At 44.2% G+C, this 15,306-nt stretch overlaps 1 protein-coding gene across 1 annotated transcript in view; it reads left to right on the forward strand.

Annotated features, from left to right (window-relative positions):
• The window catches only part of nrxn3b (neurexin 3b), a gene marked incomplete at both ends in the record, with an annotated part of 279,821 nt that overhangs the window by 94,213 nt on the left and 170,302 nt on the right, over positions 1-15,306 (forward strand). The window contains 5 exons of the mRNA XM_084484264.1: positions 10,029-10,232; positions 12,199-12,225; positions 13,771-13,890; positions 14,544-14,656; positions 15,003-15,271. Of these exons, the coding sequence (XP_084340390.1) occupies positions 10,029-10,232; positions 12,199-12,225; positions 13,771-13,890; positions 14,544-14,656; positions 15,003-15,271 (733 nt within the window). The remainder of the gene's footprint in view (positions 1-10,028; positions 10,233-12,198; positions 12,226-13,770; positions 13,891-14,543; positions 14,657-15,002; positions 15,272-15,306) is intronic.

Genomic DNA, 15,306 nt, shown 5'->3' on the forward strand with positions numbered 1-15,306 from the left:
GGGTCTAAATTAAAGAACACAGTGCCGAGTTTGCTAAACATTGCAGCTCCCTAAGGGAGGGTTGGGGGGGGGGGGGGGGGGGTTACCATTATAATGCCCACTCCACTTTTAACATGGCTGCTGTTATCTGTTTTTAAGATACAGTGAGATTGACAGCCGGAGTCTCCTAGATATTGTCTCCCCCCCCCTCCCAGATGGACAGCCGGAGTCTTTTAGATATCGTCCCCCGTACCTCCCCCGCTATCAGAGGATTGTTGTCTCTGCACAGACAGGGAGAGTATTGTGAAAGCTACTGGGACAGCGATATCGCTGATGTACTCAGAAGCCGTTATGTCAGTTACAGTGAGAAATGCTTTGGCTCTCACTCTCACTCTCTCTCACTCTCTTTCTCTCTCTCTCTGTATCTATTTCTCTCTCTACTCTGCTGGATCATCTAGCTTTCCCTGTTGGGAAAATGCCTCTGTGTGCGTGTGTGATTTATTTATGTTCACAAGTAAAGGATATGTGAATAAAATGAATGATAGTAAATAATAATGTAATATTGTGAATATTGTCTCCTCTAATTCATGTAATGTATTCATATGAAGTAGTTAAGTCATTATGCTGATGCCATTATCCAAATTGTCTTACAGGGAATCAAGATATCACTAAGGAGTAGGGGTTAGGGGCATCTTGCTCACGGATGAATACAAGTAGGCTGTGGAAATCAGGGATTTAACCCAGTGCATTTTGCTTGAGATGTAGTCAAAGCCTCCACACTCTCCTGCTCTATTTTACACTCTTCTTTCCCAGTCTCTTCTCGTTCCTTTTCTTCCATTCCAACTTTCTTCTCATCCCTCTTCCTTTCCCGTGATGTTCTCCTCTCCCCTCTTCTCCTCTCCTCCCTCTCCTCTCCACTCCTCTCCTCTCCCCTCTCGTCTCCTCTCTTTTGTCTCCCACCTGACCAACCTCTCCCGGTATAATTCCACCCCCCCAAAAAAAACTCCTCTTCCTCTCTCTCTCTCTCCTCCCCCCATGCCCCTAAAGGGGAGATAACCGCCTTCTGTGGGTAAATTAATCTCCGCAGACAGAGAAAGTGACACCTCAAGGTCTGCCCTGAACCCAAGGAGTAGGCCAACGCTATACTCGCATAAACACACATCCCGAGAACCCAGTGAAGGGCAAAGAAGGAGAACGGATGACATGAAAAGAAATCCTGTTCCTGCACGCCGCCATGTTTGTTTCTAAAGCAGAGAGGTGGAAATGAGAGAGAGCCAGCGAGAGAGACACAATGGTTGTTGGTTCGTGAAGGACAGATAGGAGATTAAAGAGAAATGGGGATTTGTGAGGAGGAATGAGAAAGCAAAAATAAAATGTTAAAGGAAAAAGTGAAGCGAGCAGGAGGGAGACTAATGCTAGGTTTAATAATAGCTAACTTAATCATAACTGATTCCATGCAAATGCGATGGGGTGAGAAGGGTATACTACCTCCACATATGGGAAGGCAAAGTAAAAAAGCAATTATGGCAACTCTCAATTTCATTTCATTAATGATCAAAATCAAATTGTTTGCTCTCATGTTAACCGTGTTAAAATTATAGCATCCTCCCCTTGAAAGAAATGCATTGTGGCGCTCTTCTAAAGTGAAAAATGTTTACAGTGTATTTCTTCCTGCAATTATTTTATCTTTATTTTTGTCCGTGAAGCTTGAAACCCATGTGTGTGTTTCTGGATCTGACAATAGCTTCAATTTTCTCACTGGCAAATTTCAATGTGTTTGAATAACACATCTGATGACACATCTGCATGTCTTAACACCTGCATTACACCACCACCCTGGGAAATGTTCTTACACGCACAAACACTCACACACACACACACACACACACACACACACACACACACACACACACACACACACACACACACACACACAGAACACACACATACACACACCCCATCTGGACTTAAGTTGAGCAATTCCCACCTCATTATAAGCTCTGTCTGCCTACCTCAGGGACTAGATTCTAGACCTCCTCAGCTTTTACCTGAAAGAAGAGAAAAATCGAATAAAACGCACAATAAATGCAACAGTAATGGGATATTCAAATTTGGTGGCTGGGGGGGGGGGGGGTGATGAATACGACCCCATCGTGGAAACATATAATGTCTCCCAGAATTGTTTGGTTGGTTTCGGCTGTTGGCATCGTGGAATTGAGAGAACTAAATGAGGGGAGATTGAATACTGCGGAACAGAATCACAACCCCTGGTCATGTCGGACAGCTGGGGAAATGATTCATTCAGATGCTGTGCAATTGTCGGGGCGCGTCGTTGTTGGTGTGTCTGCATGTGTTTTCGGGTGAGTGTGTGAATGTAAATGATTGCATAAAGTACGCGCTGTGGTGGTCGTGTTTTGTAACCCAGGGAAATATAATTAATAAAATGGTTTGGGTTCTTTATGGAAAGCTGCAATGCACACGTCGAAAATGCTCAGGCCAGATCACGTCTCGCCTGCTCACTCGCCCCATCGCTGCATTGTTCTGTCGCTGAATTCCCGCTATTATGTTGTCTTGCCACAGTGAAATAATTGCATTGCGCAGAATAATGACTTTGGTGTGTGTGCGGGGAGATCAGGTGTGTAACATGTTTTTCTAGATCAGTAAGTCGCCGCAGAGAAAGCACAATAGTGGCTCCCTCCGAGGAAATAACCATAGTTTGTATGTTTGATAAATGGCCTCTTGCTTTCACCGTCCTCCCTGCGTCTGTTGCTCTGATGGTTAATGAAGGCAATGGGGGAGATGGAAGCCCACAATCTATCTATCTCTCCTCCTCGGTTCCTCTCTTCTCCTCACCTCCTATATATACTCTGTGCTCCTCTCCCTCTCTGCCTGCCTCTCCTATCTCCTATCCCCTTTCCTCATCTTCTCCTCCACCTCTATCTTCTCTCCTCCTCTGCCATCTTCTCCTCTCTTTTGTTCTCACCTCTCCTCATGTCATCCTCTCTCTCCACTTTTTTGATCTGCTGCTTTCCTCAACTCTCTCCTCCATGCCTCTCCTCCTCTCCTCTCTATCTCCACTTAACACTCCTCTCCTCCCCACTCTGTTTCTCCCCCCCCCCCCCCCCCCCCCGTCTCCTCAACACTCGACAGAGGCGTCTCAGTCTTCATTTCCGACCACCACCCCCCATCCCCTATGTAACCTCATAATCATCCCCATCCTGTCTCATCGCCCACCCCATCCCCCGCTGTGGTCTCTCTTGTCATGTCCGTCCATCCGTCCGTCCGCCCATCCCCTCGGATCAGATCCAGTCCATGTGGTGGGTTCATCAGCCACCACCACCACCACAGAGTCACACAAGCTGGCCAGCGCCACCGCCCTGCTCCTGATGAAATGCTACACTGACGGAAAACCAGAGGTTTTTTAACCGCTGTCGGATTTAGTTAATTAAAAGATGAGATGGATGGATGAGTGAAAGCAACAAGGACAAAGCGGACATTTCCTCTTGGTGTGTGTGTGTGTGTGTGTGTCTCTTCTCCTCACATTAAGTGTCTGTCCCTCTCTCTATATCGTATCTCCAGAAAGGCACACATTGGGGTGAGGGCAAATGAAGAGAAAGCTGAGTGAAAGAAACATATTGAAAGAGAGAGAGAGTGAAAAAGATACAAAGTGACAGAGAGAGACACGTTGAGAGAGAGAGAGTGTGGGAGATCTTGAAGAGAGAGACACAGAGAGAAGGGAGAGAGAGAGAGAAAGGAAAAGAGAGGGAAAGAAAGAAATAAAGAAGGGCGAGATAGAGAGAGATTAAAATGAAGAGAAGGAGGGAGAAGGAGGGGATGAGATGGAAAAATAAAAAAAGTGAGAAAAAAGAAAGGGTGAGACAGAGAGAGAGAAAGAGACAGAAAAAGAGAGGGAGGGTGAAAAAGGACAAGGAGAAATAATGAAACACAGCGTATAAAAGCTCCTACGGCCTGCAGTGCTCGTCCATCTGAGAAATTGACAAGTCCCCAAAGCTGGTCGCGGCAGCAGGCTACTACTGTTTGGGGGGGGGGGGGGGATGCCACGTCCTCTGGCTTTGCTAGCTAGCTTCAGGGATTTAGAAAGAAGGAGAAGAACAGATCCCGAAAATATTAATTTATATATTGCAGCAATAAATTCTAGTCCAGTCGACCTCCAAAGTCTCATCTAGTTCCTGGTGCGCTAGGTAACCAGTGCACCGAGAACTAGATGACCTCAACTGGTTATTTTTAATGGCCAACTGTTTTGTTTTTTGCTGCGTCATTCCCCGAACAGGCTTCAGGGGACGCAAAAAAAACAACAACAACTCTGTTTCTTTGGATCACCGATAGAGAAGTTCGGCCATGCCGTTTATTTTTAGAGGCCGTCCCTCCGGGATGTGACCGGCCATTTTATGGTCTTGTGTCTCTTCTGTGTCTTGTCCCACTGCTTTTATGTCTTCTATTTATTTTCATTTCTCTTCATCCTCTTCCATCTCTCCTCTTGTCCAGAGACCATGTATGTGGTCACCACGGTAATGACTAGCTAGAACGACGATTTAATAGCCACTACTGACTACTAAACTGGTCACCAACGATGGGCGCCAACCCCAAACAGAACCTTATATTTATTTTCATAATACATTATCTTCGTGTGCTATTATGCCGTGACACCCACATTTCCTGTCTGTCTGTGATCAACCAAATCTTGTTGATGAAATCAAAAAAATGTTTTTATTGTGACTATCTCGGAATACTGGGTTAGATGTCCCAGTGTCGACCACCGACCTATAGACCTATATGCCTCCTTCAGCAAGTGACCCCACCCCCTACCTGCTCTTTAATGACACGTACATGCATGGACTGCATGCAAGTGGATTTGGATGAATGCATTTGTTAAATGATCAAATAGTAAACAGATACAACCAATGTTGGCACATTTATACTTGTAGTCATATTTATTTTTTAATGCACAAGTCACCTACAAACGGACAGTTACATGTATATAGTATGTTTATCTTATTCAAATAGTTTTTTATTATATTTTATTTCAAATTGGTAAATTTATTTGTATATATACTTTATTTGTATTCGCACTCTCTTTTCCCACTGTACTGCTGGTCACTTGTGCTGGTCACTTTCTCCTAAGGGGGATTAATAAAGGACTATCTATCTATCTATCTATCTAGGCTACAATCACAATACAAAGCTGGGAAACAAAGAAAAATAAATCACACTTTGAACTTTAACACGGCGAGTATTTGTCTCGAACCACGATCATCCGTGTGCCGAGCGTGACGCGGTGAAGGCATCATGGATTGACCCCGCGCATGATCCATTAAGCCTGTTCAATATGTTGCCCATGCTCAAAACCCACTTACCACCTCACAGTCCCCGTCAGATATACTTTTTAACATCCTGATAAATCGCTCTCTTCTGTGCCCAATCTAAGCACGGCGTGTGGCAGCTTGTGGAAGGAGAAAAAAAAAAACAGACTGCCGGATAATCCCTGGCTGTTCATTGGTCGCTGGCCTGTTTTCCCATTGTATAAGGTGGAGGATGATGTAATGGTGCCCGGGGTGCATGCGTTGATAAAACCACAACCAGGACATGGTGTCTGGATGTTGAGTGGTTTAACGTTGCTTGGAAATCCACTTAGGAGGGAATTTGGTTGATAAAAACACACTGTGACAAATTGTAAACGATAACAATGATGTTCTTTTTTTTTATCTGTTTATTTTAAGGTATACACTGTTTCAATATTAGCAGAACAATAAAGGATCTTGTTTTCAGCAATAAATAACTAAATAAATGCACAGATAATTAAAACATTAATAAATAAAGGTTTAAAGATGTTGACTTTATTAGTACCAATTTTGTCTGTGCCGTGTGTGTGTGTGTGTGTGTGTGTGTGCGCGCACAGAATATTGTCCACGGCCGAACACCTCCTCTGTTAACTGACGGCATTTCCCACCCCCTATGGGCAGCCTAGTTATGAATTATGAAAACGCAGAAGAAACACACAGAAACAAAACAACACATAATCATCCACACAATTGTGTTGCACATGTGATTGGAGATGAAGGAAACAGACTCATTTACAAAATCCGTCCCAAATTGATTTGTTGATCTTTGGTTTAAATAGCTTTATCCATAGCCATCCTTTCATTTACTTTCACTGCTAGTTATGCACAGTGGTACAAAATAAAAAAGAAACCAAAACAGTCTCTCTCTCTCTCTCTCTCTCTCTCTCTCTCTCTCTCTCTCTCTCTCTCTCTCTCTCTCTCTCTCTCTCTCTCTCTCTCTCTCTCTCTCTCTCTCTCTCTCTCTCTCTCTCTCTCTCTCTCTCTCATGCATGCACAACACACACACACTCAAGCACACACATGCAGGGTGAAAGAGCTCTTCCATGAAGCAATCACCTGCATTGTTTGCTGGTGCTTCAAACCCATTATTAGCCTACAGCTATAATCAGCACCGCTGTCTTCGCTCTTTTCGCGGCTAACGTTTCATTTCCCTTCCCGTCGTGTGAGGTGAAGTTCAACCATCTGTTCCTCAATTTGCCACAGCCACCAAAACCCTTTGAAAAACACTTGGATGTACACAGCCAGCAAAAACAGGCTTTTCTGGCTTGTATTGGCCCACTTTAAAATGCTATACATTAGCAGGGGTTAGGGTATCTTGATTAAGACACAAACCCTGTGTGTGTGTATTTGTGTGTGTACGTGCATGGGTGCGTGCATGCATGTGCGTGCGTGTGTGGTTGAGGAGTGAGAGAGAGACAGTATAGCAACAGTGTTCTGACCCGGTATAACGACCCTCAGCTGCAAGTAATCTGTTCTGTTACACAGCACAGCGTTCAAAGCGCATTTGTATATGGGGAATCTAAAGGGTGAGGTTACGAGAGCGCCTTGACATAGACAGGATGTGTTTTCCTTGACAACAACACGTTTAAAAAATGTCGCGACTGGATTTACTTCTTTCATGCCAGGTGTTCCTATCAATTGAAACACATCAGAGATATGGTTGTTTGGAAGGTGTTTTTGGTTTTTTTGGTCTATTTAAATGATGACACTTTCTGGAAAAACAGCTTGCAAGCAGGGTTTATTCAGAATGTGAGAAGACTATAAAAGATTGTAATGTTCTTCCAGTTAAATCCCCTAGTGAATACACACATTATTGTATACGTCTATTGTATAGACATGTATCCTCTCGACCTTGAGAGATTACTTTTTTCTTCATTTAATGTACTGCTTTAAAACAGAGTGTAGTGCAACCACAATATATTATTTACACAATGTATTATTTAAAGATGAATCCACATCTTGACACATATATATACATATACATATATATATATATATATATATATTTAGTTACATGAACATGCTCTTTGTTATTGGACAATTTGAGCTAGCGCATTTTCAATACACCAACACACACTCATACACACATCGATGCACACACAATGTTGTCCCTAGGTTTTGTCAAAACACGGTGAAAGCATCACATTTACTTGGCTCTGCCTTTGTCATATGTTCTCTGTTTGGGCCGTCGTGTCCTTGTCTGTCACTCTGGGTTTTCAGAGGTGCAGATTGGTTCTCATCCAGACGAGTCCCCAATGTAAACGCCTGGAGACCCTGGGATCAATACACGGCGCCGTCACTTAGCAGATGTGTCTGCATGAGGAGCGTGTGTGTGTGTGTGTGTGTGTGTGTATGTGTGTGGGTGTGTGTCTGACTCTTGGTATCAATGTGTGTTGATGTGTTTGTACATCTCTGTGTCTGTATGTGTGTGTGAGTGTGTGTGCGTGCCCTCTACTTTGTGTTTCTTTGTGTCACTTGCTTTGTGTTTGTATCTGTGTGTGTGTGTATGTGTGTGTGTGTGTGTGTGCGCATGTTTCACTTGTTTTGTGTGTGTGTGTGTGTGTGTGCCTGTGTGTGCCTGACATTTTGAGAATGAAACATGCAGAGAAAGAGGCAAGAAAAGCTGTGTGATTTAAAACGGAGCAGAGCTACAGCGAGTCAAGGTTTCACTGACCTGCAGGGGACCGCCTTCTCTCCCCATCAACAGCTTGTCCAGACAATGAACTCCACAGCAGGCCCCTGTAACAGGAGCTCTGGTAAAAACACGTTCTCATTCAACAAAAGGGGTCTGTGTGAAAATAAAAAAAGACCTTGGTGAGATGACTTCTGCAATACTTCCACCTATGATTGATCATTTTTCCATACCCCGTTGCCTTAAAATGAATCATAAGTTCCACACAGGTATGGATGTGAACAATCAAAACATATAACAATTTTATTGGAGTTGAAAAAATATAAAATAAAAGTCTTAATCTAAAAAAAAAAAAAAGCATAATCTAGTGCAGAGTCGCCATAGTAAATTGGATCTATGTTCGGTGGAATTCCTGTTGCATTTTTTAGTGAACAACAGAACTAGTACCAGAAAACCGATATTTCAGTCAGCACGATGCATTCTACACTCAACAGAGAGCGATCTAGTACAGCTTGTTTCATCCGCCGCAGTGTTAACCAGGCTCCAGAAACACACATCTAACATGCCATTACGTAGTGTCACATCGTAATGCAAGTGACTCCTCGGAGGTCTCTCACCTTCCTGCTCGGCATGCTTCACACACTCTCAAATAACGGTGCAGTTCCGACCCCAGGGCCTTTTTCCTCTTCGTAGCGGTGGTGTCAAAACAGGTATTTCACAGATGGTCTGCCTTTTAATACATCTCTCTCCCCCATCCTCCCCCCCTCCCTTCCCCAAGAGCCTTTCAGTGTATGTTGATGGTCTCTCTCTCTCTCTCTCCTCTCTCTCTCTCTCTCTCTCTCTCTCGCTCTCTCTCTCTCTCTGGTTGTCCAAGTTTACCGTCATAGGGTTGTGTTATGATCCGTATACATTCTCTGACATGCAGTGATTGTTATGTGTGTGTGTGTGTGTGTGTGTGTGTGTGTGTGTAACCCTTAAGCCCTTGTGAGCTTTGATGTATAGTAACACACATTCGTGTGTGTGAGTGCGTGAGACTGGGTCCTTGTACCGTGTCTCTTTTCATCCGCTGAGAGAGAGAGAGAGAGAGAGAGAGAGAGAGAGAGAGAGAGAGAGAGCGCATAATGGCGTTATGATGCCGTTATGAACATTCCCCTTGTTGAGTGGTGCCGTGCAAAGGGCCCTTACCATAAACAGGAAATCGCTTTCTGTGCAGTTTCCCCCCATTAAGGACAACTGGAAAGCCTTGCCTCCAGAGTACTAGTCGGCTAGTAATGGACGATGCTTGCGTTGTCCTTACGAGCTCAGTCCTGTTCGTATACGTGTGGCTCAATTTGCAAGCGGTGGCCTATTACTGCGGTTCAGTGTTATGTGGGATTTGACTTGGGCTGTTTTTATGTGGTTATGTTACTACGTTATGACAAAGGTAGATGTGAATATATAGATTATATATCAATGCATACTAAACACACACTGCCTTTATGGGATGTTTTTGTTTAAGATTGGATTCATGGGAGTAGACAGAAAAACATTGCGATATTTGCATTTGTGTTCTCCTCGGCTGCTTCGATTTCCTCTAATGTCTGTTCTCACCCCTCTGCTCTCCTCTCCACTCTCCCATCTCCTCCTCCCCTCCTTTCTCCTCCACTCCCCTATCTCCTCCTCCCCTCCTTTCTCCCAACTCCCTTCTCCTCTTTCTGGTCTCCCTCTTTCCTACCCATTCTCGTCTCTTCTCCTCCTCTCTTGTCCTCTCAACAACTCCTCTCTCTCCCATCTCCTCCTCCCCCTTCCTTTCTCCTCCACTCTCCAATCTCCTTTCTCCTCTTTCTGGTCTCCTTTCCTACCCATTCTCGTCTCTTCTCCTCCTCTCTTGTCCTCTCAACAACTCCTCTCTCTCCCATCTCCTCCTCCCCCTTCCTTTCTCCTCCACTCTCCAATCTCCTTTCTCCTCTTTCTGGTCTCCTTTCCTACCCATTCTTGTCTATTCTCCTCTTCCTCTCTTGTCCTCTCAACATCTCCTCTCTCCCCTTTCTCCTCCTCCCCACACGCCTCCCTCCCAGAGGCCTCGGTGCTGTCCTACGACGGCAGCATGTACATGAAGGTGGTGATGCCCAGCACCATGCACACGGAGGCCGAAGACGTGTCCCTGCGCTTCACGTCCCAGCGGGCGTTCGGCCTGCTCATGGCCGCCACGTCGCGCGACTCGGCCGACACCCTCCGCCTGGAGCTGGACAGTGGCCGGGTCAAACTCACCGTCAACTTAGGTAACGTATGAGTTCAGAAAGAGCCCCCCGCCGTCGCCACCGTTGCCGTCATTGCCCCCTGCTGGCCGGCCGGCTGAACTTCATCTTGGCAGTTGGTGATTTTTAAAAGTTGTGTTGTTGTTTTTTTTGCCTGTTTATTGTTAGATGTTTTATCGTTTTTGTTAGTGTGTGTTTACATTTAGTTTGTTTTCCCGTTTATCGAGTTTGATGTTTCGTGATGACGTATCCCGGAGCTATGCTAAAAACTTGTTTTTTTTTTTCTTTCTTCATCATGGGTTTGGAAGTTTGCCTTTGTAGTTGCATGTATATATTAGTTTGGATTTGCCTGGAGCGTACTGTGTTCTGCTTTGATGCTAGCTATCTCCATCGAGTAATTCACTGTGTCCATACGAGTCTTAACATCTGATTACAACATCCATTCTACCACCATGTGTTTTCTATCTAAACATACTGTATATGCCACGAAATGTTTTTCAACTCCATGCAAGACACACTATTTTTACACGTTTCAATTAACAGGAAAAAATGCCAATTCTGGACAAACATCAGATCAGTCACATCATAATCGTTTTACTAGTCTCGATCTCATTGTGTCTCTTGTGAGTTATTTTTTCTCAACTCTTTCTTTGTTTTTTGTTTTTATTCCTCACAGTAGCAGGTTACACCAGGGTTTCTCTATAGTCTTGCGAATCACCCCGTCCCCCCGTCCCCCCCCCCGATCCCCATACCTTGTTTTTAAGATGGCACTCACCCCTTCAACGGCCCAGAGCCTGCGGCCCACATGGCGAACAGCCCGGAACCCCCTGCGAGACCCCCAGCACTCCCTACAGGGACCCCCCCTGTCCCCAATGCACACTTCCTGTAGAGAGAGCAAGGCGTAGGAAGAGCGATAGGCGTAGGAGGATGGAGACAGATATGAGTGGGGTGGATCATCGTAGGCCATTGTCATCTTTAGACAGATTTTCATAAAGGAGCGAGCCTGGTCCTCACACATAGGAATGCAAGAGAATCTACTCACACACTCAATCACAAACACTCACTTACTCACACCTACAACATAATACTCCAATACCCAATACCCAAATTTGTAGTAACCACACAAAAAACAATTAAATACCAGACTGTTGTTTTCAGAGAGCAATGGCCGTTACACACAGGGAACCGGAGATAGGATATCGACCGAGAAGGAACAGATGGTAATAGATGGACAGTTAGGGGTTATCTCAGAGAGAGAGTGTGAGTCCGTCTGTACGGTGCTGGGTGCTGTCTGGCTCCGGGCTGTTTGTTTCCACTCTCCTGTCGTGGTTGATGGTACATGAAGGGACATGGTCACGTGGATCCCAACACTGTGAACTCTCTTTGCCTTCTTGACGCAAAACACAGCCATTCAAATTAATCAGAGATTTGACATTATCTCAATTTCAATGTGTTTGGCAAACAAAGCCAAAGATGTTTAGCCTTTAAACAAGAAGGAGGCAATCATTGAGGCAACGGTCTGCACATAAGCTGACCGTTCTCTTTGTACACTGGGAGGGTTGGGAGATCGACGTGGCCATTTTTATTTCCAAGCGACCATTTTTTTTAATGTATCAGGTTAAATTTCCCTTTGGACAAAGTCTGCCGAAAACACATTCAATAAGAATATACAAATTCCAAATTGTAAAGTAGTCAATTGGTTCAATAACTTAACTGGCAGAATATCGATAATTAGCCGATGAATTGACTCTAGAGAAAGGCCAATCAGACGATCAGTATTGCCTCAACCTGACATAAAACAACAACAATAACGACAGCAAATCAACCATAACCTGCATGGGTAAAAAATAAAAAAGATGGTCGTCGTGGTCATGTGACCATCCCCGGGAAGGTGACGTTACTTTGTACTCTAATGGAAGTCTGCAGCGATAACCTTGAAGGATGCGATTTCATCTGTCACCTTGTTCTCGCCCTCCCCTCCCCCATCTAGACTGTGTGAGGATAAACTGTAACTCCAGTAAGTCACCACTCCGCTTCCGGAGCATTCTACCTTCAAATCTGATGTTTCTTTAATTAATAGAGTTGCACGTGCTATGTGTGTGTGTGTGTGTGTGTGTGTGTGTGTGTGTGTGTGTGTGTGTGTGTGTGTGTGTGTGTGTGTGTGTGTGTGTGTGTGTGTGTGTGTGTGTGTGTGTGTGTGTGTGTGTGTGACTGCTGGAGCTCCGATAAGAGGATTGTGCCAGATAAGAAAATGATAATAATAAATTGCTGTTGACATCAAAGTAAATTAAGCTATTACTGCTGGATTCATGTTTTAGTTGCATTTTTCTAATTAACTCAGCCGACTACTTTGTCGGTGCCCAGTATTTCTGATTTGTATCTATGGTTAGTATTATTTAGTGTGTTACTCTCTATAATCCACTAACAGCAAAATAATAATTTGTGCAACTTCTTTTGTAGTTTTCCAGGATATATCTTTGTTGCTTAACATGTTCATCATGTGATATTTATGTATTTGCTCAAGTGATATGCTTGCTATTACTTATATTGTGGTCTCACACACATCTCCCTTCAACACACACAAGCACACACATACAAATTTAAAACTCTGTGTGTGTGTGTGTGTGTGTGTGTGTGTGTGTGTGTGTGTGTGTGTGTGTGTGTGTGTGTGTGTGTGTTATGGCTCATTAAATCTGAGTAACAGATCTTACACGGTTAATTATGCTGATGATGATGATGATAATTAATGAGACTGATTAATCATCAAAAAGGTAATCTCCAATGAAAAATACATACTTTTTGAGACACACACACACACACACACACACACACACAAATAGTCTACACAGAAATATGGTTATTTTTACCAATGACAAATATTAAACATGAAAAAATAATTGCCTTCTAAAGGGATTAAATCACCAGAACTACTTGTGTATAATTGCATAATAATTTACATAATCAATCCCTTAGATAAGAACGTCAGAGACAAATTAGTTCGGACAGCTCATTTTTTCGGTAATAAGTAGTCATCTGACGTGTGATTTAATTTCACTGATCAAAGATTGCATCTAGGCCAGATGTTTTTAAGGTCACGTTAAACAGCAAGAAGCCAAACTAGCCGTACGGCTATTTTTCAATCTTTAGCAATGGCTCCATCTGGCGGTTATCGTTTGAAACACAAAGGGCACGACACAGGCCGACCTATGTTCCTGGTGAGTCGTCGTATGAGTAACAGCAAACATATCACTTGCAAACATATGTTTTACATTTTTCCTCTGTTGTGAAACCCAAGCCAAGTCTTTGTTTGAAAAGTAAAAAAAATAGACCAAAAAATAACAATCGCAAACGCACCTAGCTGCCTAGCAGCTAGGTGCAAACACGGCTACAAAGAGAATATGCATATGCCAAGCAGCTACTCGTCAAATATTTAAGCATTTTCAAATCCATTGCCACTCTTTAATAGTCAATGTGAAAATAGCCCAAATGGATCAAACAACAAAGACTTGGTTTGCGCTGTGACTCCCCCCCCTTCCCTCGACTAACGCGCCTTAATCTTCAGGCAAGGGTCCGGAGGTGATCTACGCCGGACAGAAGCTCAACGACAACGAGTGGCACGCGGTCAGAGTGGTGCGCCGTGGAAAGAACTTCAAGCTCACTGTGGACGAGGACGTGGCTGAAGGTATTTCTGTCGACAAAGGGAGGAATATGAACCCAATTTACAGCTGCCGTGCCGAAATTATTCATGGGAAAATGATGTTGGAGACTTAACTTGACTCAAAGATTGGTTGGTTTAGTCTTATTTTTTTTTAATGATTTGTATTAAACTGTAAACAAACACACTCAATTCATTTTTTTGAGTAAATTTTGAGAAATTTTGCCGTGAGAAATTGGATGTGTGGCGTGTGTAAACAGGCAAAAGCACGGTGAAACACCCCGCCCGCCCGCCCGCGGATCCTGTTATAATGCAATGTCCCCAATTAATGTAATGTAATTGGCCTGCGACTTTGTCCAAGATTTAAATTTTGGCCCACTGTATATTTGAATTTGACAACCCTGGTATAACATGAAGTCTGATTATTAAGCCATGAATCTACTTGTGGCTTTTATTAAAGTGAGGGTGATCACTGAAGGAGAACAGACAGTTGACAGTTGACATTACTTGTTTTTTCACCCCGAAATCTGGCAACACAATCTTTGAGGACTTCTTCACTGACATGTGACCTACATAGCCTATTATTTATTGACCCAAACAAAAAAGTGAAAATGATCACATGACGTTGATTGGCAGCTCTGTTGAGTTGCTGTGTTTTTAAACGCGCCTCGCTCTCTCAGGTCAGATGGCGGGCGACCACACCCGCCTGGAGTTCCACAACGTGGAGACGGGCATCCTGACGGAGAAACGCTTCGTCTCCTCCTCCCCCTCCTCCTTCATTGGCCATCTGCAGGTAGGCCTACTCCTCATTCATCTACTCATCCTCCATTCACTCATCCATGTGAGTGGTGAGAGTGAATGGTGAGTGACTCCCAGGCAAAAGGCAACTTTTGCCTGGGAGTCCTAAACAACTTCTGTTGAAGAAGTTGAATCCTAAACAACTTCTTCGTAAAGCTTTTCCCGGTGACATTAATTGCATGTGTTGTTATATGATCTCTGAAATATGTGCCATTGAGATGGATCCGACTTCTGTGTCAAATCCGATTTCTAATTCAATATTCATGAATCATCAATCTCTCTCTCTCTCTCTCTCTCTCTCTCTCTCTCTCTCTCTCTCTCTCTCTCTCCCCCTCTCCCAGGGCCTGAAGTTCAACGGCATGCAGTACATCGACATGTGCAAGAACGGCGACATCGACTTCTGCGAGCTCAACGCCCGCTTCGGCATGCGCTCCATCATCGCCGACCCCGTGACCTTCAGGAGCAAGGGCAGCTACCTGGGCCTGGCCACGCTGCAGGCCTACACCACCATGCACCTCTTCTTCCAGTTCAAGACCACCTCCTCCGACGGCTTCATCCTGTTCAACAGCGGCGACGGGAACGACTTCATCGCCGTGGAGCTGGTCAAAGGGTGAGCGTAGGGGATGGAGGGGGTGCTGGAATACG

Source organism: Micromesistius poutassou (assembly GCF_964030765.1).
Source record: "Micromesistius poutassou genome assembly, chromosome: 19".
In the NCBI taxonomy this organism is placed as follows: Eukaryota; Metazoa; Chordata; class Actinopteri; order Gadiformes; family Gadidae; genus Micromesistius; species Micromesistius poutassou.